Source organism: Anas platyrhynchos, chromosome 2 (genome assembly GCF_047663525.1).
Source record: "Anas platyrhynchos isolate ZD024472 breed Pekin duck chromosome 2, IASCAAS_PekinDuck_T2T, whole genome shotgun sequence".
In the NCBI taxonomy this organism is placed as follows: Eukaryota; Metazoa; Chordata; class Aves; order Anseriformes; family Anatidae; genus Anas; species Anas platyrhynchos.
In genome coordinates this window covers 3,804,325-3,829,868 of record NC_092588.1, presented here as the reverse complement: position 1 = coordinate 3,829,868, position 25,544 = coordinate 3,804,325, and the positions used below count along the sequence as shown (strand labels likewise).

Sequence of the window (25,544 nt, the reverse complement as noted above, 5' to 3'; positions counted from 1 at the left end):
GTGGGTGGGTGGGCATGGGTTTTGGGGGTCTGCATGGCAGTGCAGAACTTTGGGGCATATTTTCTCAAAATAAGGGGTTGGCGGAAATGCGAAGTGGCCAGCATGGCCAAGAAATGAGAGCCTAATCTGTGTGTGCTGAAGCATCATTTGTCGGAAACCTGCCAAGAAGGTGACCTTGGCTGTTAGGTGCCTCATCAAAGTCAGTAATTTGCAGATGAATGAAGAAAAAGATGAGGCAAAAGGAAAGCAGAGTACCATGGGAATACTCACCACGGCCATGTCTAGAATGGGAAGCAACGGCCAGAACAACAGTCTTACATCCCGTGGGATGTACCACTGTGTTGGTGGCTCTCATCCCAACCTCTAGGAAGGAAAAAATCCTCTTCAGGTCCCTCGGAAGCTGAGTGAGCAATGCCCATTTGTAGATTGTAGATATATAATTTTATTTGAGGCACAGGACTCAGCTGTCCAAGCAGACGTGTCTGTGCCTGGGAGTGCTCTGGGATATGTGAAGATCATGGAGTCATTAAGGTTGGAAAAGCCCTCCAAGATCATCTGGTCCAACCATCCCCCTACCACCAATGTCACCACTAAACCATGTCCCTAAGCACCACGTCCAACCTTTCCTTGAACACTCCCAGGGATGGTGATTCCACCACATCCCTGGGCAACCCATCCCAATGCCTGACTGATTGGTTGAGGAACCGGGGTGAGGGGAACATGCACGTAGCTTCAGGACACAGTTTGAAGAATCAGTTGGGTTGTGTTTCTGTGAAATGGAGGTGGCTGCCCCATGGGTGAACCTGGGGGAAGCAGAGTGTTCAAGGATGGCCAGCTTGGACCAACCCTAGAGCCCGCTGTCCTAAATGGCAACACCATTGTGTGCCAGGAAAAGCCTTTTGGTAGACTTGATGACTTCAGGGTAGCCTTCCAGATGGAGGGTGAGTAGCCATAAGAGCAAGGAGAAATGGAGCAGCAACAAATGTTATTGCCATTCATGCTGCATGTTTTGCTCTTTTCCTAGGATAATTTTAGTATTGGCATTGTTTAATTGGTAAAGTCCAAATGAGGACACTTACCCACTATTGTGGACAGAATTTCCTGGCATCCATATCCTCACATACCTTTCAAACACGGCTCCTAAATCATCGTAGGGGCTTTATGCTGGGGTGAGTTTTGACCTGGATGCTTGAGATGGAATCTTTTTCTGTCCCTTGAAGCATCAGAATTTAAATGACTGAGTGGATGAACCGATAGAGGGAATTAGGACTGCGAGCCCTGGTTTCACAATGTGCCAGGAAGAAAACTCAGACACGGATAGTATAGCATCACAGTCTGGTTCTGCTTTTCATCTTGGCTGTTCTTCAGGGAGAGAGAGATGAACAGCAGAGTTTTCTGGAAAGCACATTCATTTTCACAGCTCTTTTTTTGTATGCTCATCTGCAATTTAGGGGATTTAGGGATCCAAATAAAGGTGGAACATATCCTTAACCTCTCTCCAAGCACAGAAAACGTGCATGAAAACATACACACCCACATATATTTTTTTTTTTTCTTAAAGCTTAAATAGTGAGAGGAGACATTACTACTTGACTTCACAATTTCTCCCCGAGAAAGTTCAGACTTTTTTCAGAAACAACTGAGTAGTTACTGGGGATAGGTGGGTTAGAGTGATTCTGCCCCACTCCATTGGCATCTAAAATCTTTGAATAGCTCTGGAAACATCACTTTTATCCTTTACCCTTAAGCACATGCCTAAGGCCTGAAAGCTTTCATAGAAAACAGGGATTTACTGCTTTCTAAGTCATAATAGGACTCGTAGTCATCATTGCAATGTCAAACAGGAAAAGAAAACCACAGTAAGGAATTCGTTGCTAGCAAAATGTCTGTATTAAAATACAAAGAAAACATTCCTGATGGGAACAGTAATTAATAATCTCTCTTTTGTATTGGTACTAACCACACTGCAAGTTCTATTTTCCAAACAGACCACAATGTTTCTGAGGAATAAATTCCACCACTGTCAATCTGAACCTCACCCTAAAAAAAGATGTCAGGCAACGGTACAATGCACCCTAGCAATGTTCCAGCATCATTACACCGGCTTCCTGTAGCAAGTCCCCTTGGAAGTAGGTTAGATCTGGACACTGCTTGGCGATGGCAAGCTCACAGGGCTTCCTATTGTGTTGGAGAACGCGATGATTGCGTTGGAGCCCTTGGAGTTCTTGTTTGTGCCCAGAATGTCCACGTTGGCTTGCTGTGGCTCGGTTTTCCTGAAAATGTTTTTCATGGTTGACTGGAAGTTGTTGGTGACAAAGCAGTAGACAATAGGGTCCATGCAGCTGTTGAGGCTACTCAGTGTCACCGTCACATGGTAGACGAGGAGGTTGACATTACTGGACATTTTGGAATTGATGGCGATGGCTACCTGTCCCACGTGGAAAGGAGTGAAGCAGATCATGAAGATGATGAGGACGGTGATAAGGAGTTGCACAGCCCTCATTCTCCTCTCCCGGCTCTGGTGCATGAGGCTGGGCTTGGAGAGAGCGCACATAATCCTGGCGGTGAAGAAGATGATTATGATGAGGGGGAAGAAGTACTCACAGACCATCAGGACCAGGATCTTGGAGAGGCAGCACTGGGCAAACTGTATTGCCATGATGAGGATGGAGAAAGTCACTACGGTAGCAAAGATCCAGATGAAGACACAGATCCCCTTGGCACAGGTGGGGTTCCTCCATTTACGTGAGGCCTCCACCTGTACGATCGCCAGGTAGCGGTCAACACAGATGCACGTCAAGAAGAGGATGCTACAGTACATGTTGACATAGTAGCCAAAGATATGAACCAAGGAACAATACAGGCAGTCCCCTGCACAGTAGAACATGATGAGCCGGATAGGCAAGGAGAAGCCCACCAAGAGATCAGTAACGATCAAGTTGATGGTGTAAATAACAGAGGTGGTTTTTGTCTTGGTACGGAAGCAGAACACATACAGCGCCAAGCTGTTCAGCACGACACCCACCAGGAAAATGATGGCATTGACCACCATCAGGGCGATCGATAGGCTGTAAAATTCTTTGTACAGCTCTTTGTCAGGGTGGATGAACACGGAGAACAAGTAGAGGCTGGAGTTGGGTCGCTGGGTGGCATTGATATGTTCAAGAGCTGGCATCTGGGTGGAGGAGGTCGGCATGGTCATTGCACTGTCAGCAAGCTGGAACAAAAGAAGCAGAGGGTTATTGACGGATATATCACAGCTTAAGGCTCAGAATCTTGTCCCGAGAACATTTTAACCAATGTATTGGCACATCCTCAGTAATTATATGTATTGCTGTACTCTCTAGGCAGCTTATCAGTCAATACACTAAGTGGCAGGTTGGTACTTGCCAGGAAAATACCTGCTTTTATATCTGCTGTCTTCCAGCGGTTCCAGCTGTGTGTTTTGGGGAAGGCGTGCGATCCCCACTTCAAAGGTGTTTTGGGGAATCCCAAAACAGTGCGGTCCCCACTTCAAGTTGCTATTCCCTTGCTCTGTTCATAATTGGTTTGAAGACCCGAGCAAGAACAGAGAAGTGAACTACGCCAAGGGGGGCGGAGAGGAGACGGAAAATTAAGGGATTTGGGTCATGCTTGGCCAAACACATGGCCAGTGGCCCAGAGAGGTGGACAGGGTTGCTGAGGGTAAGCAGGGAACATTGACGCATAGTCCATTTGCTGCTGTGGGAGGGAGGCTCAGACCAGTATGAGGGTCCTATCAAGTCTTACTTCCAGAATAAGGCACTCATTTTTTGAGTTCTTTCTCCATGGGAGCAGTCTCTTCCTAACTGGGGCCTCTCTCTGAACCTCCCATGGGAGCAGGATAGTGCTGGCAGGCAGAAGACATTTTACCAACCCATTAGCACGACCACAGCCCCACCTTCTGACTCCTAAAACATCCCATTCCTTCTCTTAACCAGGTGATCCCATTAGAGAGTTCCATGCAGCAGCATCTTCAGGAATGGTGAGACTGTCCTAAAAGCAAAGGGTGGCTGAAGTTTCCAGGAAAACACAAGCGGGTTGTGTGGCATTTTTCTAGAGATCTGCACTCACAGCAACAGCAGCCGGGAAATTTCAACCAAGGGCGTCAGCCACCACTCCTGCCAGGGTCTGACAGTTTAATTTGCAAATCATTCCTGACTTACACACTATTTTAAACTGATTTGTATATTAAAAAGATAAAAAAAAAAGCCCAATATATACAGAGACTTGGCTGGTTTCAATAAAAATAAATGGTTGAAAAATGTCTGGAATATCTCAAAGCAGCTGAGCAGGCCTGTGAGGTTAAAAAAAAATCAGCTTGAATCAGCAGAGAATGATGCTGAAAGACTTGAGTTATGAGGGTTTGAAATCCTTGTTACCAAAGAGCCAAGTGCGGAAGGGCGAGGAGACAAGGAGCTGCAAACACATCTCCCAGGGCTTGCAGGAACCGTGGTGTGTCTCAATGGGGAAGGCTTGAGATGTTAAGGGGGTCCTGATATCAAGCTCCTCCAAGCTTGGCAGCTAATTTCCTGTCTGCACTAATCCTTTTTGCTGCTTCTGGGGATTGGGAGGTGTCCCAATAAGATTTCTGTTGCCTGCAAGAGGCTTCAGGCTGTTGGTGGCCAGCCACCAAGAGCTTGTTTGTTGGGCTAATGAATCACAAAGTCCTGATAGATGGAATTCCTTGGGCTGGACTTAGCTCTCTTGAGTGCTGAGCAGAGGAGATGGATCATCTCCCTTGACCTGCTGGGAATGTTCCTCCTAAGGCAACCCTAAGGGTGTTGTCACGAGGGTTTATTGCTGGCTTGTGTGCATCTAGATGTCCACCAGAACCCTAAGTCCTCTGCAAAGCTGCTTTCCAGCTGATTGTCCCCAGGATGTACTTGGTTCCTCCCATCTGGTAACCCACTGCTGTCTTTCAACTTTCCCCTGAACAGAGTGGAACGAAGCTGGGCACCTCACCAGGGCTGAATTGTTGGAGGTAATATGTCCCCTCGATCTGCTGAGCATGATCCTCCTGACGTAGCACTGTCTTCACTTTGTCTTGTCTGCAGTAAGAACACACTACTTACTTTCTTTTTTTTTTCCAGCTTAAAATCCAATATAATCATAGAATCATAGAATCATAGAATGGTTTGGGTTGGAAGGGACCTTAAAGACCATCAACCCCCCCGCCATGGGCAGGGACACCTCCCACCAGCCCAGCTTGCCCAAAGCCCCATCCAGCCTGGCCTTGAACACCTCCAGGGATGGGGCATCCACAGCTTCTCTGGGCAGCCTGTGCCAGGGCCTCACCACCCTGAGTGAAGAGTCCTCATGGCATGTCACAGCCCACCTTTTTTTTTTTTCTGTATCATTCACTGAGGTGATCTTAAAGGAGAGTATTTGCTGAGAAAAGGCAGAGATTAGGACTAAGAATTTAGGTCTGCCATCAAGCTCCCTCTGGAGATGTTTGCAGAATTGACTTTGCCATCATGAGGTGTCCTAGGTCAGCCAGCCCAGGATCTGGTGGCTGCTCTACTTTCTTGCCTCTCATCTAATCAGTGGAGGTGGTGAAAAAAAAAAGCTGGGTTTTAATATCCTTGAACTTGGGAGGATGTTTATAAGCAAATGGCAATCTGTCGTGTTTAGGTAGCTGCTCAAATCCATGCCTCTGGGTTGCCCATTGGAGTGGCTGATGCTCAATCATTCAAGCCCTCCTGAAATCAAACCCAGTCCCAAGTTATTCTGCAGGACTGAAGTCCTGAAGCCTGGTGTCAGATGTCCCAAAGGACTGCTGGGCAAAGAGGAACAGGCCTGACTTTTGCACTTAGGACATCTCCATCAGCAATCAGATGTTGGAACATGTGTTTCGGAAACGGCTGGATTACCTCCCCCTGCACTGAACTCCAGCGGCAGCCAACGTCACACATGTGTTCACGTTATTTTGTCTGGGTCTGACTGAGCCTGCAGGCTCCTGGGGAAAAGTCTCGTCTCTTCTGATTTTGTGCCAAGGATGCTGACGGTAAATAACAGGAAAAAACAGACCCAAGACTGGCTGAAGGCAGTGGAATCGCAAAGTGTGGCACTTGAGAAAGACACGTGGGGAGGATGTAGAAAGTTGGCCCATCTTCTCATGATTTTCTAATATTCTCACCATCTGATCTGCTCTGTTTGTTTGTGTGGCTCTTTAATTACAAACACAAACTGAAACCAGCAGATGCCTGGATCTGCTCCCAGGCTTCCCTTTGCAGATGCTGTCACGGGGAGCGCTGCAGAAGCCACTGCACCCGTGCAAAGGAGGAAATAAAGACTCCATTGCCACTCGAGTGCGGCATGAGCTTGTATATCTGTGTTCACACAGATAGGTGAGCAAGGGGAGAAGACAAAATCACCCATCCCACCCCTTAGGAGGAACTTGTATGTGCATTTGTCCTCCTATTGTAATTGTAAGGCATTGGCTGTTTGCTCTGATTTTACATCTTGTTAGTAGCTTGCCTCTTCTGCAAGCTTTTTACTCACTCTCAGATCCCTTATCAAGAGCACCTGATATTCGTCTTCCATTTTTCTTTTCCTGCTTCAGTGAAATAAGTAACTTGAGCTGCCTTCAGATGTGCCCCATCCTCACAACGCTGTTGAGGTAAGTAGGGCACTTTAGCCTAATAGGAAAGTATCCCCTGTGAGTACTGCCCGTACACAGAAATGAAAATCATCAGCACATACGGTGTGCTGGCTTACGTCGTCCCCTCTTCCACTGAGCTCTGTGTGCAGTGAAATAAACTCCAGATATTGTAATCACCCAAAAGAATAACAGGCAGCACTTTGCCAAATTGTAACGGAGGAGCCGTGTTAGAGCTGATGTCTCTTCCTACTCTATCGCTGCCCTGCCTGGGCTCACAGTACAAGCAGCTACATGAAAGAAACCCTGACAAATGTAAGTAATTCTGAAGATTTCCTTACTGACAAGCAATGGAAAAGCTTCTCTTGGGCTGCAGGGGAAAAAGTCTTCCTCTAATCAAATTGTTGCTGATGGATGTTCGGGTGAATGGCCTTTTTTTTTTTTTTTTTTTTTTTTTTTTTTTTTTTTTGTGTGTGGGATTGCTCACAAACAGTGAGGATGGAGAGCTTGACTGGCAAAGCAACGGCATTCTTCTGAGTGCTTTTAATGAGATGGAGCTGGACCAAACCCTTGGTTAACAGCTACTAAGTATTTTTCCATTCTGGGTCTCCAAGCACTTGACAAAGGTACATTGCCCCATGTTGCAGCAGGCTGAACAGAAAGGCAGCGTGACCTCGTGTCTGAGGAAAAGTGAACATTCCCAAAGGTTTCCAATTCTGCCCCCTTCCCTGCATTTCTGAGTCCAAAATTACCCCAGGCAGGTCTCCCTGTCTCCGCCATCAGAAATACTCATGCAGGTGTTAAAGTGGGGTCGGTTCAACTATGCATAACCATGGAGCAGTCAGTGAGGGTCATGGATAAGCACATGAGAAATTTTGCAGCCTCCAAAAGCCTCTTTTTTCTATGGTACCTATTCACGGCTTGCAGCTCTAGCATAAACTCACAAAATGCTCCAAGAACTGGAGTTACCTTTTCTTGCAGAGTCGATAACTCTTGTGCCACCCTGCTTCCTTAAAGACCCAGAGAGATTGGAGCTGGGCTTCTCCATGCATAAATCAGCTCACAGCTCCCCAGATTTCCATTCAATCCCTGTCTCATGGAGCTGGCAGTCTGCAAAGTCCACGATGGGTAAATATCCTCCCATCAGAGAGGTGTCTGAATGTACCAGTTAGTCTGTGCTGTTATATTATACCTCTCAGGCTGGATTTTGTCTGGCTGGCCATGAGCAGCATTTCCTTAAAAGTCCAGCAGGCATCTGGGTAGGAACGGGATAAGGGGAGGGATGGAGACTGGAGGTTGACCTGGCTTCCCTCGTTCTGATAAAGGTCCCTGCTCAGCACTGGGAGACAGGGACCTGCTCTGAAATGCTTTTTCATTGTTGCGAGACGCAACCAATTCCGTCATTCTTGGGCCAAATAGGAAACAGATGGTCTCTGAGCCGAAAGCAGGACCTGCTGCCTCTTGTCTTGCTCACTTGCTGCTTGGATCCCTCTTGTTCAATCAACACGAGTGGCTCAGTGCCTCATATGTCCCAGAAGGATACCCTTGGCCATCCCTTATTTCTCTCCACCCGACTTTGAGCTCTGCATCAGCCCTAAGCCTCACCCCTTGCTCACTGAAATCAACAGGAGTTGTTTCCTTGACCCAGAGGACTTTTGGATCTAGCCCAGCAATTCAAATAATGGGATACAAAAGAAAAGACAGGTCATACAGTGGAGGTTTGTCCTAACCACTCTCCAAAAGGGTTATTTATTGGTGTGTGCAGATAGCATCTCTGCGTACAGGGAGAGAAAAAGAGAACCACGCACTGGGATGGGAAAGATGAAAAGGACATTAATAAGTGAGAGCAAGCGTTGTTTAGTATAAACAGCTTCAGCTTTCCTCATCTCCCTGTCCTGAATCTGACCATCTGACCTGGCAAACTGGCTCCTCCATCATCCCCCCGTACCCCTCACCCTGTCCTGCCTGCTAACCTTGGCATGGCAGCAGCATGTGTTTAGCTTTGCAGCCTTGCTGTGTTTAAAGTTCCCTAGGTGATTTATCACCCTATTTATAAACGAAGGGTTAAACTCACTCTCTTTCGGTTTAAATTGTCTGATTCTCCTCCTGGCAAGCTCTCACTCAACTCGGGCTCAAACTGGCCAAATATGGTGTTTTTGTGCATGTTGAGGACCTTGCCCTATACATGGTAGGGCTCATTCTGTCAGCCTGGGGAGGGTGGGTTTGCTGACAGTGGGAACGGAGGGAGAAAGAGAGAGAAAGGGAATGAATCCAGCTGCCAGCAGGGAAAAGCTGGTTCCCATCTAGCCCCCGGGCTGTGAGATGATGTCTGGGGGAGAAAGATCCCACCCCAAAGCAGAAATGAGGCTGTTCCCAGGGTGGGGAGGATCTTGAATTTGAAGGCATCACATCTCTGCTCTCACTTGGTTCCTGGGCACTGATGAAACCCCCTGGTGCGAGGGTAGCTGGATGAAGTGTATAAAACACCTGGCTGTGTGGGAATTGCAGTCAAAAACTGCCAAACCCAGTCCAGGGTAGGATTATTCCTCCTCCTCCGAGGCTGTGGAACTAAAAGGCGCATTGGAGACACAAAACACACGGCTCTGTGAGGGTTGGATGAAATGACACCTGCTTTCTCATGGTTTCGTGCCTTGCAGTGGCTCAAAGGGTTGGACGAAAGCTTTCCTCTGTTTGAGATGCTTATTAATAGCCTTTTCCCATGTGGACACCCGGCTGCCTTAATGAGCATTCACGTTCCAGCTATTCCCTTGGCTCCAGCACTTGTTTAACTTTCTCCTCTCGTTGCTGCCTAATATCCTGAAAATTGAGGTGATCTTCCCCTGCGGCCAAATTTTGGTTGAAATTAGCCAACAGGTTGAAAAACACAGGGAGGACAGAGGAAGCCAGAGCTGAGAAACACACAACTAGGCACTGAGCATGGCCAGATTACCTTTTTTTCCTCTATTATGAACCTGCAAGGAGTTTACTAACACTCTCCACCACACATCCTTTCCTTTAGGTCTTCTTCCCTGAAAATTCACAATTGCTTTGGCATCGAGACATTGCAAACAAGACCGAATGGCTTCTTTTAGAGTGCTTTGCTTGCCTCTCATTTTTTTTGGCCTGATATTAAATATTTTCAGATTTACAACAAATCATATATTCTTTATGGCAGAACCAGCCTGGCTGGGGATAGATGGTAGCTGACTGCCTGGTGCCAGCACCACTCAACCACATCTTGACTGCCCTTGACTTTTACAGCTCTCTAGTTGCTCTTGAGAATCAGATTTCCAGCTGACTGGAGAAAAAGTTTGCATGTCCTGACCCAGGCATGGCCAGATGCTGTCCTTTAGGCCACGTAATGCAATGCTAGTTGGCAATCCTGTGATGTTGTTGAGCCATTTGCCTCCTGTCTGATGGGCCCAGCAAGACCACCCATGGTCCTCCACCTCCAAGGCCCTGCTATAGATGGGCAATGGGTGTTGCCATGAGTTGTGATTTGATTGGAAAGGTTGGATGTGGTACTTAGGGACATGGTCTAGTTGGTGACATTGGTGGTACGGTGATGGTCGGACCAGATGATCTTGGAGCTCTTTTCCAACCTTAATGATTCTATGATATCCTGGGATATTTCTACTCCACCCTGTTGTGTTCAATGCTGTTTGTGCACATGGGTGTACCCCATACCTCCTAAAAACCCCAAGGACAAAATCAGGTCCTCTGTGAGCTGCCTGGTTCTGCTGGGGACAAGAAGTGACCAGGAGGGAGACTTCTTGGCTCAAATTGTCTGCTCTCTGCATTTGGGCTTGAGCTGGCTGCTGAACACCCCAGAGACAATCTGTATTAAACCTGATGGATCTGCATGGTCCATCCCTGATAGGAGCATGCATGGAAAATATGGAACGAGGCTCCCAAAGATACTCAGAGCAGGCAATTCACATGCTGGCGGAGTTCTGCACAGCTTATACCTCCTCTGTGCCCATTTGCACACTTGACTTTGAAAGAAGGAGCCCAAATGTACAGGTACAAGTGAACAAAGTGGGATTGTTCATACAACCTGCAGGTCCCCTGTCTCTCCAGACCCACACATGTGCACCCAGCAGTGGTGGGCATCCAGAGGTCCTTTAGCATGTCTCTTATAAAGCTTGCTTGTACATGTCACCTTAAAAGTGCTAATCATAGACTCAAAATCATTAAGGCTGGAAAAGAGCTCCAAGATCATCTGGTCCAACCATCCCCTACCACCAATGTCACCACTAAACCATATCCCTAAGCACCACGTCCAACTTTTCCTTGAACACTCCCAGGGATGGTGACTCCACCACTTCCCCGGGCAACCCGTCCCAATGCCTGACTGCTCTTTACGAGAATAATTTTCTCCTAATTTCCAACCTGAACCTCGGCTGGTGCATCTTGAGGTAATTCCTTCTTGTCCAGACATCTTAGGGCAACATTTAGACATCTACAACAACTTATGGATACCAACTTAAGGATACCATAGCATATTTCACATCCCTCTTTTCTGCTTTACCAGATCCTGGCCTTGGAGTGACAGAATTGCTGTGTTTTGTTGAATGCCCTACAAATCATGCTGCTAGCATTGCAAATATCGATATCTCGTAGCTCACCAGGGCTACTACCAAGTGCCATCTGTCACCAAGGAGCATGGTGTGACATCTCTGCAGCAGGTACCTCGCATTTTTAGCTCTGTAAGAGAAATCAGAGCATGCCTTCTTGCTCAGATCCCTCTCTGTCCTTAGTGGACTAGTATAGGAGGAGGGGAAAATGTATCTTTTTTTTGAGAGAAGAAAAAAAAACTTCCAAGAAGTTTTAAAATTCTTTTTAAAGCTAAATCTGGAAAGAAGCTAATGGGCCTGGAGTTTTGTAGGTCTAGCCAGTAGAGATGGATCTGTGCCTGTCTTCTTGGGAGGCTGCAACAGTACAAGAGAAATGCATTTGATTTTTGGGGGGATTAGAGTAATCCATCTAGCATTTCAAGGGTGGCTGGGACACAGTGCTAGAAATGTCAGTTCGGATTAAAATCTGTCCTGGCTGTGTCCAAGGAGAGCCCTGCAGCGAGAATTACCATATAGGCACATCCAGGAACTTCACAGGCATGTACAAAACCACGGTGGGAGTTTAAACTGAGCGACATCAGGCCTGTGCATTGCCACTTGTTTTTTGAAAAGGAAGTTTTTAATTGCAAATTTAGCTATCTATGAATCCTTTTCCCTCTTTCTGCCTCCAGCTGCCTGCTGGCTCTGTCCCGTGGCAAGAAGCCCGAGCAGGACGCTGGGGAAGAGCAGCAGCAGAGGTTTGCCTTCAGACAATACCTGCAGCTCTGTATGGTCCAGGACAGAAAAAGCCAAGCTGAACACCCACAGAATAATGGAGGTGACACAAATGCAGGTGGGAATGATGGAAAATGAGGTGTGCTTGCACCTCCCCACGAGCAGCAGCCCAGCCCAGCACAGATGCACCTCTGCAGCCCAGTGTCCACTTCAGGCTGTGCTGCTCTCTTCGCTGAGGGGGGAAACTGAGGCACAGAACCGTGATTAACCCAGGGAGCAGACATTTTTTAAAGGAATCCCAGGATGGATTACCAGATCTTAATCCTTTGGGGACTGGCTGCTGTGTTTTCCCTCCCAAGGCTTGTATGTCACTGCGCTGTGCAGACAGCTCCCCACCCAGTGCCTTAAGGGGTTTGCAAATTCTGGATTAACCTGGAAAAAAAACTTTGAGGTGTTGAAAGGTGTGTTGCTATGAAAGCCGGGAGCATTTCTGAAGAAATCTGTCAAGGATCTTGGAGAGAATCTGCTTCTCCTTAGGCTGACCGAGCAAATGATTCAGAGAAAGAAAACAGCATCTTTCCTAGAGATGAACTTGCACCCCTCTGTGCAGCCAGAGATAAAACATCCCCAGTCCCCCGAGCCAGGCAATGCATGGACTCATCTACTGGCTTCAAAAATCTGCACAAATTTATTTTTACCAAATTTCATTACGCGGACACAAACAAGACAGCCCCCCACTTTCACAAGAGCTGGCATAGTACTTTTCACTGGGGGGAAAGCCAGCACCTTTGCACACCTTTCATCACCCCCCATCTCCTTGGAAAACACACAGATATCATGGTACAGCCCCCAAACCCCACAACAGGAAGCTCACAATGTGAAAAACCCCTTGCAGCCCAGAGCAGCCCCATGGTGCAGCCCGGGCACCTTCTGGAGACCTTCCACACCTGCGGCAAGGGCAGAGCCATGGGCTCTGCAAGTTCTTCCACATATTCAACAGCATGCCCTCTCCACCTCACCCTGCTGGGGCTCCCTGCTGTGATAACCACAATTTCCAGTCCAGTCCAGGCTTGGGGTCACCTCTTCCCATATCTGCCACCTCCCCGATCGCTTGCTCCCCCATTTGGGACCCACATCCCAAAGCGTCTGCTGGTCTATCCCTCCACGATGGACTGACTTACCTCTGGCCCGATCTCCCTTCTATGTTAGAGGAGCTGCTGGTAAGAAAATTTCCTCGTGGACCTGACTGCTATCGCCCCAGGAAAGAGACATCTGTTCCTATGAGCAGAACAACTGGAGTGACTACAGAACATGAAGAAATGCCTAATCTCTCTTACGCGCTCTCTGTCTCCCCCCCCCTCTTCTAAATATAGCCTTGCAACTAATGGGAAAAAATACACACTACCAAAAAAAAAAAATATTTCCACTTGTCTTTTAGTGTTCAGAATTTCTCCCCAAACGTCTGGCTCCTTGCCCTAAATCTCTCTGAAATTTATGAAGTGTTGGAAACGCTAAAGAGGGCTCCAGCCTTCCTCACTGCGCTAATGCCTGAACATCTCTAGTGAACTAATAGTGACGTTGCTGCCCACCCTGTCCCCTCCCCAGGTCTTTTTTCCTATGTCTCTGTGGGAACAAAATCTCCTTGCTGAGCATTCAGGCAGCTCAAGGCCACTGCAAAGTTACTGAGCCTCCACCGTGTGACATGGGAGGGAAATACCTCTCTTTTTGTCTCTCCTACATGATCTGGGATTAGACAGAAACTTTGCAGGAAGGTGCTGGACCTGATGCCTGGGATGCCTGGGATGTGCTTTGAACCAACCCAGCTGTCCAGACCCTAAGAAAGGACCTGGCAGAGGGAGATGAAGGGTGATTTTGCATGCCTTGGTGACTTCTGGCTGCAGTGGTTGGAGAAAGGGGTTGATTGAATCTAGGTTGAAGTGGCTGAGTGGAGGCTATTTGGGGGTGCAACTGGACAGCCTGAGGTTCCCCAGCACATTTGTTCATCCTCACACAGCCCTTTCCTTCTGGTGGTAGAGTGGTTGTGGGCATCAGAGCCTGGAGCTGAGTTTTCCTTCACCCTTGGCTGCAGGAGAAGAGGTGAGGTTGGGCACAACATAATGAAGGGTTACCTTGCTGAGATGGGCTCAAGGCACAAGTTTGGACCAGCTTTCAAGATGTCTCTGTTGACCAATACTGTAAGGATCCAAATCTCCCAAATCCCTGACCCCCCCCTCATGATGGGATGTTTTCTGGTCTAGACTAGGTACCAAAAAAAGCCATCTTCTGAGGGGTAGGGGTCAAAGATGCACAGATGTTATTTCCACAAGGCTTTACAGGAGCTTTAGGAGTCCCTCTTGGGAAAAAAAGGCAGAAAAAAAAAATGAAGCAAAACATTTCATCAAATGTAGTTATTCAGAAGGACAGGGAGAATGGATAAGAATTTAGTGCCAGCCCTGGGCTGCTGTCTTCCTGCACCATTTAGATAAAGGCCACGCTGGTGCCAACACAACAAACAGGCAGGATATGTCCCGTCACAACACAACAAGATCAACTGAGAGGCATTGAATTCCAGGTCAAGAGGGCAAATCCATAAATAGAGGAGAGGTAAACTCTACACATGCGTGTCTCGCTGGAGCACAAACAGTAGCTATGGATATCAGAGAAGGTTGACCTCATTTTCTGGAATTAGTTTTTCACCCTTGGATCTTTCCCAGGAAGTCTGAGCTGATCTCTTTTGTCTGGTTATTCATTGATTTTCTATTTTGAGTTTCCTCAGAACGAGGGGCAGATTCTTCCCCCGGTTTCAGGAACATCTCCCTTGACTTTACGTGCTCCCTGATGCAGATATCCCAGCCTTTCACAACTGACCTCCAGCTCAGGCACGTGCCTGGGATCTCATCTGCTTTTTACTTCCTCATGACTTGGAAAACAAGTGTGATTGGAAGGCCTCCATGAGTCATCTCTGGCTAATAAAATTGCCTTCACTTCCTTCATTCTTGGGAGCTGAGCAAGATGAAGAACAAAAGAGAAGAAACCAACCTATGGTCCAGCGTTGGGTGGGGAAGATGAACTTGGACCCTATTGTTCTTATTGCCTATGGTGGTAAATGCTTAATTTTCTACCAGCGTGTCAACAAACCCGATATATTTAGGGAACAGCTCTAGAATTACAAATATGAGACTGAAAAAAGCAAGGAGACTTTTCTCCAGGATGAGGTATGGACACCTGTGCTCTGTTCACCTGCTCTGGGGCTTCCTGGCCCTTCCTAAGTGAGGACCAACTTGGTTTTGCTCTCCTGCATGATGCACAAGAGCTTTCTTCTCATCCTTTGTGGACAGGAAAACGAGTGCCCCGCACTCCCCCGCTATCCCAGCCTCTCCCTCCTTGCTGAATTTAGAGCTAGACTTGGAGTGGCAACAGCTGCAAAGTTTCAAGTTGTGCCTGAGATAGTGCAGAGCATGCCTTATCGGGAAGCAGATGCTGCTGTTAAGGTGGAGGAGGTCCGTCCGGGTTCTGGGCCACGCTTTGGCCCAGACACGGTTCCCACACTCGACTTTGGGAGGAGCTGTAACCGTAGCTGATGAATGAAGAGCTTCCATCATCTCTCAAATTTCAGACATTTACCACGCTCCCGAAGGGGGAAAAAAAAAGGGAAGCTTTAGTAAGTGGAAAATTTTCGAGCTTGTTGGCTCAATATCATAGAAGCATAGAAACATTAAGGTTGGAAAAGACCTCCAAGGATATGCAACAACATTAAATATTGCAGTGGATACCTTCAGAGTGTACGTGGAAGAAGGTATTGGATCAGCTGAAATTAGCACATGGGGGAAGGAACAATAGTCAGAAAGAGTGATGCTGGCCCATAATAACTACCAGCAATCCTGTAACAGTGGGGATCAACACATCTGAGCATGCCTGTTTTTGTCGGGATATTGAATTTAGCCTCTGTTAGACTGAACAGATCCTCAGAAATTCATTCTTTTTTTCAGTGCTGAAGGAGAGCTTCTACCCAAGTAGGTCCTGGATGCAGACCCGATGCAATAGAGCTCAGAAAGTCGAGGTGCCTTTATTTAGGGTCATGGCTTCATGGAGACACTGAAGGATAGGATCCTCAATGCATGGAGGACACAAGAGTAGGATCTTCACTAAGTGGTCTGGGAAACCTCTTTTGATTAGCTGCTTCACAGAACACGAACTCGCATGCCCATAGCCCACCTCCTTGAGCATTTTCCCACCAACACAGGTATTTCTGAAATGCCTGTCCACTGTCTTGCTCCTGCACAAGGCAGCAGGAGAACCAGAAAGGGAAATGGGAAGAGGGAATGCCACAAACACAATCCTGTCCTCAGAAGGCTACCTGTAGGGGAGGTTGCCCAGCTGATGGAGATGCAGGGCTGATGAAGAAATGACGTGGATCCTGCTATGGTAAAGGAAATCCTTTACCACAACAGGAAAAGTTAAAGGCATAGAGGACAGCCTACGTCCATTTTACCCTCCCCAACTCTTCTCATAAACCACACATTTGGTTTAGGGTAAAATCTACAGACACTGAGACTCTCCATGAATGTGTAGGAATGTCCTGCCTTGCAGAGGGGCTTGGCCAACCCTGTTGTGCTTCCTTGCCATTAACGAGTCGGACGTGCGTTCCCATCCCCTGGAAGGAAAACCTTGGACAGCAGTGTGGGAACGTTGTCAAAGGATGAGGAACAAAAGGCTGGCTCCTGTCCCAGCCCTGCTGCAGAGCCTCACGGAACCGAGTGGGGTCCGACAGGTGCTGAGCTCCTGCCTGATGGATGAAAGCACCTGCCCTAACTTCTACTGCCCTCCCACCCCCCCCGCAGTGAGAATAGTGGAGAGAAGCAGCTATTTGGTGGGGAAAACTTGTAGCCAGACTGATTTGGTGGGGCTCAGGAGGGCCAGGAAGAAACCTGGACTCTTCATCCTACATCCATCTCAGGCTCTGCTTGCGCACAAGGGTGGGAAACGTTGTGGACAGGCATGGGATGGAGCTCAAGATTTGCCCCTGCTGAGCTCTGTTTATTCAATTTGAGTCAAAACTGATCCCATCAGGGATGGGTGCAGCAACCCAGTGTCAGGTAGGGCTGATCAGGGATACCCAGCATATCATGAGGGGGATTGGGATTTGGGGTTTCTCCTTGCTGAAGTCTCTGACCTTCCCTCCTTCCTGCTCCATCACTGGTGCAGGAGGAGAAATCTCATTGCTCTCGTAGCTCCCAAGCACCAGCTTGAGAAAGGCAATAGGGTAGGTTGTGAAGGTGGATCTTCTGTCTCCCAGAACTTGTCCCTCTCCTGCAAAGCTGGGGCAGAAACACCAAAAGAGCAGGGAAACCTGAGTGTTTTCTGCCCAGAGGAAGAGGACATCCGACCGCTTCCCCTCATCACGTTGAGCATCCCATTGCCTGCCTCAGCATGAGCAACAGAGGCTGTGCTGAGCTATAAAAGATGATCCAGCTGCCCCTGTAATTACCTCTCAGCAGGGCCCAGAGGCAGCTGTACCTACCTGACATAAGAGGCTCAGCAGAGAGCAGTCCTTTTTTCCTGCCAAGGCACTGCTCCGAAATCACAGGCACTTCCCAGCACCCGCTGGGCTGTCACTCAGCATCCTCAGAGCACAGCAAAGGCCAGAAGGACTCTTAGCCTCCAAACAGGCTCCCCATCGGCATGTTTACACAGGGAGGGAGATCAGACAGTGACCGTACGGGGGCTTCTGCTGATGGGATGCAGCCGTGCTTTGTCCATTTGATGAGGAACAGGGAAAGAAAAGTGGTTCCCAAACGATGTCCATGGCTCCCGGCGGGTGAGTCAGGCATGGGGGAGAAAGTATGCAAGAGCCCGTTTCCTGCCTGCCTGCTGCAGTTTTAGGAACTGACTTTTCTGAGCATTTCCTCCCCCTGTGTTTCTCTCCCCTAGCCGTGGTATTTTCACTGAGCTGAAAGATGTGAAGGCGTCTGCAGGGCACGAGGAGCGAGCTTCTCCAGGTGACCCCGAGGACTGTCCCCAATGACTGGTCCTGGTCCATCGGTCCCGCCTGTGTCCATTTATTGCATGACAAGGGGTGCAGAGCTGGATGTGCCCTGTCCTGCTATAGACATAGCCTGTGTGGGGTCAGAATCCCTCCCTCCAGCCCAGTTTGCCCAGATCAGCCCTGCTGTCACACCAGTGGAGTTTCTGACACGGATCCTCAGTCAAGACACCAACAAAAAGCTGGAGAGACCCTTCAGCAGCCCAACAAAGCACATCACATCTCCACCACCCCTTGCTATCCATTACCATTTGGGACCCCTTGCGAGGTCTCCCTCTAACCTTTAAGTCCCCCCAAACCAGCTCTGGCCAGCAGCCACTTCTTGATTTTTTTTTTTTTTTCCTCCTTGCTATTTTTTTCAAAGTTTGAGGACCTAATTGCCAAGAACACGACGTCCAGTGTCACAACCTCACCGCGGAGCTCTCCCCATTCCCAGCAAAGCAATCCCTGCTGGATTTGTTTGTCGCTGGGCGCACAGGGACACGGGTGCTCAGAGGGGAAAGCTACGCAGGCAGCTGGGGTTTGGCATCGCTCGGGCACACGTGCTCCAGGAGGTCAGGGACAGGCCCCGAGGAGTGGCTTTACCCAGCTCTGGCTCCAGGCCTGTAGAGAAGGAATCAGCAGGACACTGGGCTTGGCTGCATGGGGATGTAGCTCCAGGGTGGTCCACAGAGCTCCCAAGCAGCTCTCGGCGCTCTGCCCTTGTGTTTGGGGAAGGGGGAAACACGGCGTGGTAGGGCTGAGCCAAAAAACCTTGAACCAAGCTCTGGAAGTGGTATTCCAGAGGGGTTGTGGAGTCTCCTCGTTGGAGACCTTCAAAAGCCACCTGGATGTGGTCCTGGGCACCCTGCTTGAGCAGGGGCTGGACCAGGTGGCCCCAGAGGTCCCTTCCCACCTCCAGCATTCAGTGAACCCAAGCTGAGCCCATGGAGGCGGGGTGCAGAGAACGGAAAGGACGTTCACACACACATGGCAAGCAAGCAGCAGGAACCTTAGGGGCCCCATCTGGTACCTCCACCTTCTCCAATTTAGCAGATGCTGCCAGGACCATCTGCCCAATGCTGGGCTCCTTCGCTGTGCAAGCAGCCGAGCCCATGCCCTGGTGCCACGCGGAGTTGCAGCAACCAGGAGGCAGGATGCCTTCAAGTCAGAAAATCTGCTCCACGCTCCCCAAATGGCTTCACAGAAAATCACATCCCCTCCCTGCTCTTTTTCTCTGCAAGCTGAACCCATGCTAATCCTATTCTCCAGCCCCTTTTGTTCGCCTGCTTTGTGGAGATTTCGAAGAGCTGCCTTTTGTTAGGGGCACGCGGAGCTCAGTGATGCTCTCGTCCAGAGCAGGGCAGCGTAAATCTGGTGGATTATGGTAGGAAATTCCACGGGGATGAAAAACCCTATAGGAACATGTAGAAAAGAAAGGGCCCCATTTGGAAAAAAACAACACAACACAACACAAAACAAACAAAAAAAAAACACCCAATCCTGCTGCTGCTCAGTTACAAGTGATTCCTAAAATTGCTGCCTCTGGAAGAAGCTGGTACATTTGCTGATTTTTTTTGCCTGTTATTTTGGATTTTTTTTTTCCCTTTGTGTTTTCAGCTGTTTGGAATTACAGCTCCTGTCCCTGCTGGCGGGCCCTGCTCCCACAGCAAGCTCTGTGCAAGGGGCCTCGTTGGGGACAAAGCTGCTGTCTGTGAAGGTGCCTCAGTTTCCCTATTATCGAAATGGCCCCTCCAAGAATACCCAGTGGATGGTAGGGTGTATGGAAGACCTCCAGCTCATGTTTTTGGCCTCAAAGTGAATTTTTTATCAGGAGCAAAAACTCAACCTGCCACTGCTGAATTGTTCCTCTCCGTAACATCACCTTGTTACTCGTAGCTTCTCTCTTTGTTATTTCAGGTGGTGCTGCAAAGTACCATTTGGCACCCATGCACTGCGGCCCTTTGCATCGCTTGTAAGGATTTTATCTTAGAAAAGCACTACTAGATGTAATAAATAGTGTCAAATGGGCTAATAAATGGGTATGTGCCTTGGAAAAGGCTCTGCAGGTGAATCCCATGGCTGTACCACAACCCAAGCGTCACCTCTTCATGGGCACATTCTGCTGGCTTCTTTAAAGCAAAAATCCAGCCTGCTGTGTTTGCTAAATCGGGCTCTGCTTCTTTGGGTGTCTTTCCATTTTCCAAGAAAAATAAACCGCAGGCCCTGTATTTTTAGATATGCCATCCGATCACGGCCAGTCGTTTATCAGTCCCACTACCGCGAGTCGAGATGCTGAGCTCCAGGGCTGAGCTCCCTTGGGCAAGAAGTGGTGGCTCAAGCCCTCCTGGGTGTACTAATAAATCAGTGTGTGTAAAATAATCGGGCACTTTCCTAGGTAAGCTGCTCACGAGGAATCACACCGTCGGGATTTATTGCTGCTGGTGTTTTAGCAGCTCCGGTTCCTCGGGCGAACTTAATACCGTGGTGAGTGGGAGGCGAGCAGCCCTGGTATGAGACATCCCTAATCTAGGCAGGGGCCAGAGGCAGCATGACTCCCCTTCTTCTCCCCACCAGTGACTCCGGCTCCTGACGTCTGCTCCTTGCTATTTCAGTCTTGGGCATCCTCCGAGGCGCCTGCCGCTTGGTGCCTTCACGGGATGCGAGGCTGTGACAGCTGAATCCATGTGGCTGAGATGGGGTGGGGTATGCAAAGCCTGTGCACCTCTCCCAGCATTTCCGAACCCATTTTGTGGTGGTGGGAGAAGGGGTAGCTCGGGGACAGTGTTTCCTTGTGCTTTTCCTTGTGCATTCCTGCTCCTGCCCTGTGTGAGCTTGCCCCATGATCGATACCCGCTCAATTCACCCTGCACAGCACTGCACGAATGTGGTCAGTCTCTCAGAAAGCTCTGCCCCTTGCTGACTTGCTTCAGCTCCCACGTCTGCCTCTAAAACAAATGCAGTCTGCAAACAATTTGCTGTGTGTTTGATCAAAGCTGCAGGAAGCCCCAAGCCCGGGGTGTGAAAAATGGGCTGCCGTGCTCCTGCAAGTTTGTTTGCTGCTCTGCTTCGTCACTCTCACGACAATCAATTTATCTACATAACTGGGGGCTGAAGACAGCGTGGAGTGCCTTGGCAGCCTGGATTTTTCCTGGAGATGTATTGCTTGGCTTATTCGAGCAGGGGAAAAGGAGACAGCCTGCCACTCTGCGAGAGCAAGGTGAACCCTGGCTGTGACCACCCAGCTTCTCCTCTGCATCCTGCCAGATGAAGTCCTTGGTGTCCTGGACGAAATAGAGAACTTCAGCAAACCTCCCCAGCCTCATCCACAAGGCCAAAACCTACTTGTGACAGCTCCTCTATGGGGCAGCTCCCCAGGGAGACCCAAATCCATCTCTCCAGGTGTCCTACAGAGAGAAGTGACAACCCAAGTGCGCTCAGTGATGGGTGCCATCAGCTTGGCCACTGCACCAGGAGCCATATCCCACATTTGGTGGCTTTAGGGCATGTCCCAGAGCCCCAGCTTTCTGGCAGGTATTTGCAGAGCAGGTGGCTGGAGCCTTGAAGAGGATGGGACATTTGCCAGAAAATCTTTTTGGAGTGACGTGGAAGCAGTCACCTTTCCTGTTGTGTGACAGTGGCCACTTTGAGGCTGTGATAGATGAGTTGCACATCTTTTATGGATTATGCGTAAGAGGCAATCAAGAATTCAGTCCTCTGGGTCTACACACTAATGGCATATCGATCCCCGTAAATATCACGTTGGGATTGAACAGCAGTGTCTCTAGTTAGTGTCATCCCTACAGGTGATGCCGATTTGGTGTCACAGACCAGCACAGCCCAGACCCATCAGCCCCAAAGCTTCACAGCTTTTTGTTCCCCTCACCTCTGCCCAACTTCTTCCACCTCTGGGCTTTGTCAAGCACGGCTGGACTCTGCTGTGTCTCCCTAGGACCTCCTGGAAGGGGAGAGTTTCTCTGCTAAGCACCAATTAGGATTTTCTCTCTGTGGGTAGCCTTAATCGGTTGTTTTGAGCAAAATTCTACAAAATAAAATGCCAAGTATAAAAACTGGATGGCAGGTAAAAGAGAGAGCAAGAAGAGGTGTCAGGATCCTTATGCAGCAGATGTTCCTCAGATGGGTCTGTAGACCTGACCTTAGATGCTACAGGAGGTTCGTTAAGAGGCACATTTAGGTGATAAATGATTTTACCTCCCCTAAACCCAACACCCGGGCATGTAAAGAAACCTGCCCTGGTGTACAGAAAAGTCCAAGCAATATGCGTTTTGTGTGTTTGTCTGAACGTTACTCCCATGGGGGAGTTCTGGCTCCAGCTTTAATAAGGGCTTGGGAATTTGGACGTCTGCATTTTTGGATGCTGGGGCTCGCATCTCCTTAAAGGGTGAGGTTTCCCCAAATGTGCTGAGCACCTGCCTGCTGAAAATCCCCATCTACGTGTCTCCAGCCCATTAAAATGCAGACAGCCAACCTCCCTTCTGACCAGCCGGGGGGGCAGGATTTGGTCTTTCCCCCCAAAGGAGGACACAGGGTCAGGACATCCCCATGCCCCTACAGGAACAGCATCACCCCAGGGTGCACCCCTGTGCTCGGAAGGCTGCGATGCACACACGGGGGAGCAGCACTGTGGCGGCGTTGTACGTGCACGGGGTGGGATTTATTGCTCTGTTCAGCAGCCTCCCCCATTCCACCGCCTGCGGGAGAACGTGCCGTGAGGGATGTTTCATGTACAATTCCTTCCTTGGCCTTTGCCTCCGTCTTCAAAACAGGGGAAGGAAGACTTGTAGGGCGCTTTCGGCGCCTTTGCGCTCCGCGGGGAGGGAAGAGATGGCTCCCTCCCTGTGTTTTGTCTCAACACACAGAGGGGAAGGCAAATGAGGCTCAAATGGAGTTAAGCAAAATGTACTAAAACTATGAATTAATAACACATACAATAAGTGGCCATGTGTCCTTGTAGGAAGAGAGGGGGGAAGAAGGTGATTTGCTGTCCCTTTTGTGGGCTGGCAGAGGTTTCTGCAGGCAAAAGAGACAGAAAACTGTCTTTTCTTAGTAAAGAGGTTCCCACTGAATGCAGTGCCTTTGGATGCTGTGTCACGGAGGTGGCGGGCATTTCTGCCTCTTTTTTTACACGGCATCCTAGCTTTCTTCCAGCTCTGTTCAGGGCTTGCAGCAGGAGCTGAGGTGCAGCCTTTTGCATCTAATATTGGATGACAGAGGTATTTGCCCCGGTGGTTTTCAATTGGGACTGTCAGGCACACGTAATAGGGATTAAACTTTTATGCCCACTGCCTTTTGCTTTTGAATGGGGTAGTTTCAGCTTTGCTGGAGGAACGGCCATTTCAGGGAAAGGGACAGCTTTTTGCTGAAGGAGAGAAATTGGCCCTGGCATGTGAGAAATGCTAGGAGAGAAGGCGCCTCATGTTACCAAAACACAGCTGAAATGGGTCCAAAGAGCTGCATTTCCAATTCATCACACTCCGCCGCTGACTATGGTTTGTGTACACGACAGGAGGTGCTCTCTGTATGAGGTACTGCAGCCAGACACGTCTTGGCCAGCTGCATGCAGGACCATTCATCCCTCTCACCCACCAGCTGCTTCCCCCATTCAAGAACATCCAAAGCAAGGGTGCTTTCCATACCATTTTCCTGGGGAAAGTTTCCTGCTTCCTAATGGTATGTTGCAAAGTTCATTTTGGGCCCTCTCTCATTTTTTCACCTGGGTATAAAACCTCTGTGTCTAGCTCTGCATCCCTACATGGGGACATCTGCAAGATGTGTACGTGCATATGTAGCTAGACTCGATAGAGGTAGTCAGAATAGGGAGATACACCAGAAATATTATTATTTTTTCTTTTTTTCTTTTTTTTTTCTTTCTTTCTTTTTTTTTTTTCCACACTGAATCTCTCAGAGAGCACAGCCTGCAGCCTGCTTTATACACATTAAGTGTGCATCCTTGTACGTGTGTACCTGGCTAGAAGGTGGCTTTCACAAATTTGGCTTTCACCTCAACTGGTTCACCCACATCTCCCCCGATGAGGCTCCCTCTTCCATTGCACCAGCACAAAACTCTCCAGCCCTCTCCTTCCCCTGCAGCACCCAGTGCAGGAGGTGCTCCTCAGGAGATGCTCATTAGGAGATTCTTGTTAGGAGATGCTTGTCAGAAGATGCTCCTCACCAGCCCCATCCCCATGCACGTGGAGCCAACAGCACCTAAACCCATGTGCTTTTTGCTCCTGCCCCAGCTTGCAAGGACTCCCATCCCAATCTGCGTGCCTCCAAACTCTCAGCTCAGCCAGGGCTGCCTTCCCGAGCTGCAGCTGGTAAATCTCCCTCCCTCTCCCCCTCGCTGCACGTCCCCGCCGGTACTTACACAGCTCGGATGAGAAAGCTCAGCTGCTGATCCTGCTCCCGGATTCCTCGACCGAACGACAGCGTGCTCGCTCTCCGGCGCTCAGCCCGGCACAGCGATACAGGAACCAGACCTCTTTGGTTTACTTTTACATTGACGTCAGTGTCTTTCCTAGCCTCCGCGGCTCCTTTTGGTCAAAGGATGTCTTCAGGGTGGAGGGGAGGGCTGGGGAGGGAGAGGAGCGAAGATGAGCTGGAGGTGAGTTCTCGTGATGTAGGCAGTTTTAGGGGCTTGTGGTAGATGAAAGGGTGCTTCTCCAGGCCAAGCTGGCCCCGTGTGTTGATCACCACCTGGACATGGGGATGTTTGGAGGCATGTCCCTTGTATCTGTGCAGAAAGCTGCTTTCTTCCTCACCTGAACCAGAAAAACCCTGCTTTCTCCCTCCACCCATTCAGCCCCATGTGCTGGTTCAAGGGAGAGGGATGGAGACAGTGCAGGGGGATGAAGGGGGGCCAAGCCCCCTGCCCAAAGCCACATGGACACAGACACTCAGTTGTATTGCCTCTGTGCTCAGGCCAGGGCTGTGCCTATCTTCAAGGGAAGAGGAGGTGCAGATTTGGGTTGCTTTGCCCATCACCAAGGGTGGCCTTAAAGATGTGGGCTTCATGCGCCATGAAGTCGTAGACAAGTGTGCACCTCAATGTACCTGTGTATACACTCAGGTCAGACTTTTACACACTTCCACGTCACAGCTTCTTGTGTTTGTGTTCAACACCTGAATAATTCACCTCTCTGCAGGCCCTCAGAAGGCTGGAGCTCACTCGCTCCAATTAGGGCTCAAAAATCCTTTGCGCATCCTTCCTCCAGCTCCGTGCAGTGGATGTGTGCATGGACACGTGCATGGGACGTGCACAAGACCAGGGTTTGTGAGCGATTTGGAGGATTTGGAGAACACCAGCGGAAACTGGAACCTGTGAGCACGATCGTTAATGCTGAATTATTCACAACAGATTAATCACACCTATGTTTAGGGCTTCTTTCTGCCCGGGAGCAGAGCCAGATTTCTTTGCGTGGCCAAGCTGCTTCCAGGAATTCCAACGTGAAGCTTTCATACCTTTAATGCTGATGGTTTTCTGTTAGATTCATGAGTGCTCATTCACTTGGGTGGTGTGATGCAAGCACTCGAGCACTCAGATGTTAGAGCCACACCTAAAGATGAATTTAGAGCTTGACCTGTATTATTG

The 25,544-nt window shown here is 49.1% G+C and overlaps 1 protein-coding gene across 3 annotated transcripts; it reads right to left on the bottom strand.

Annotated features, from left to right (window-relative positions):
* Positions 1 to 1,871: 1,871 nt before the first annotated feature.
* Positions 1,872 to 24,437, bottom strand: GPR20 (G protein-coupled receptor 20). Of its 3 annotated transcripts, none has more exons than XM_013096779.5 (2): positions 24,321 to 24,437; positions 1,872 to 3,217 (listed from the first exon to the last, which is right to left on the bottom strand). In XM_013096779.5, exon 2 carries the CDS (start codon positions 3,200 to 3,202, stop codon positions 2,135 to 2,137), a length of 1,068 nt encoding a protein of 355 aa, XP_012952233.1. In that variant the 5' UTR covers positions 3,203 to 3,217; positions 24,321 to 24,437; the 3' UTR covers positions 1,872 to 2,134. The 3 variants fall into 3 exon arrangements, with proteins under 3 accessions (XP_012952233.1, XP_021126016.1, XP_027308559.1); XM_021270341.4 differs by lacking the exon at positions 24,321 to 24,437 and adding an exon at positions 13,092 to 13,455; XM_027452758.3 differs by lacking the exon at positions 24,321 to 24,437 and adding an exon at positions 4,984 to 5,148.
* Between the last annotated feature and the right edge of the window lie 1,107 nt (positions 24,438 to 25,544).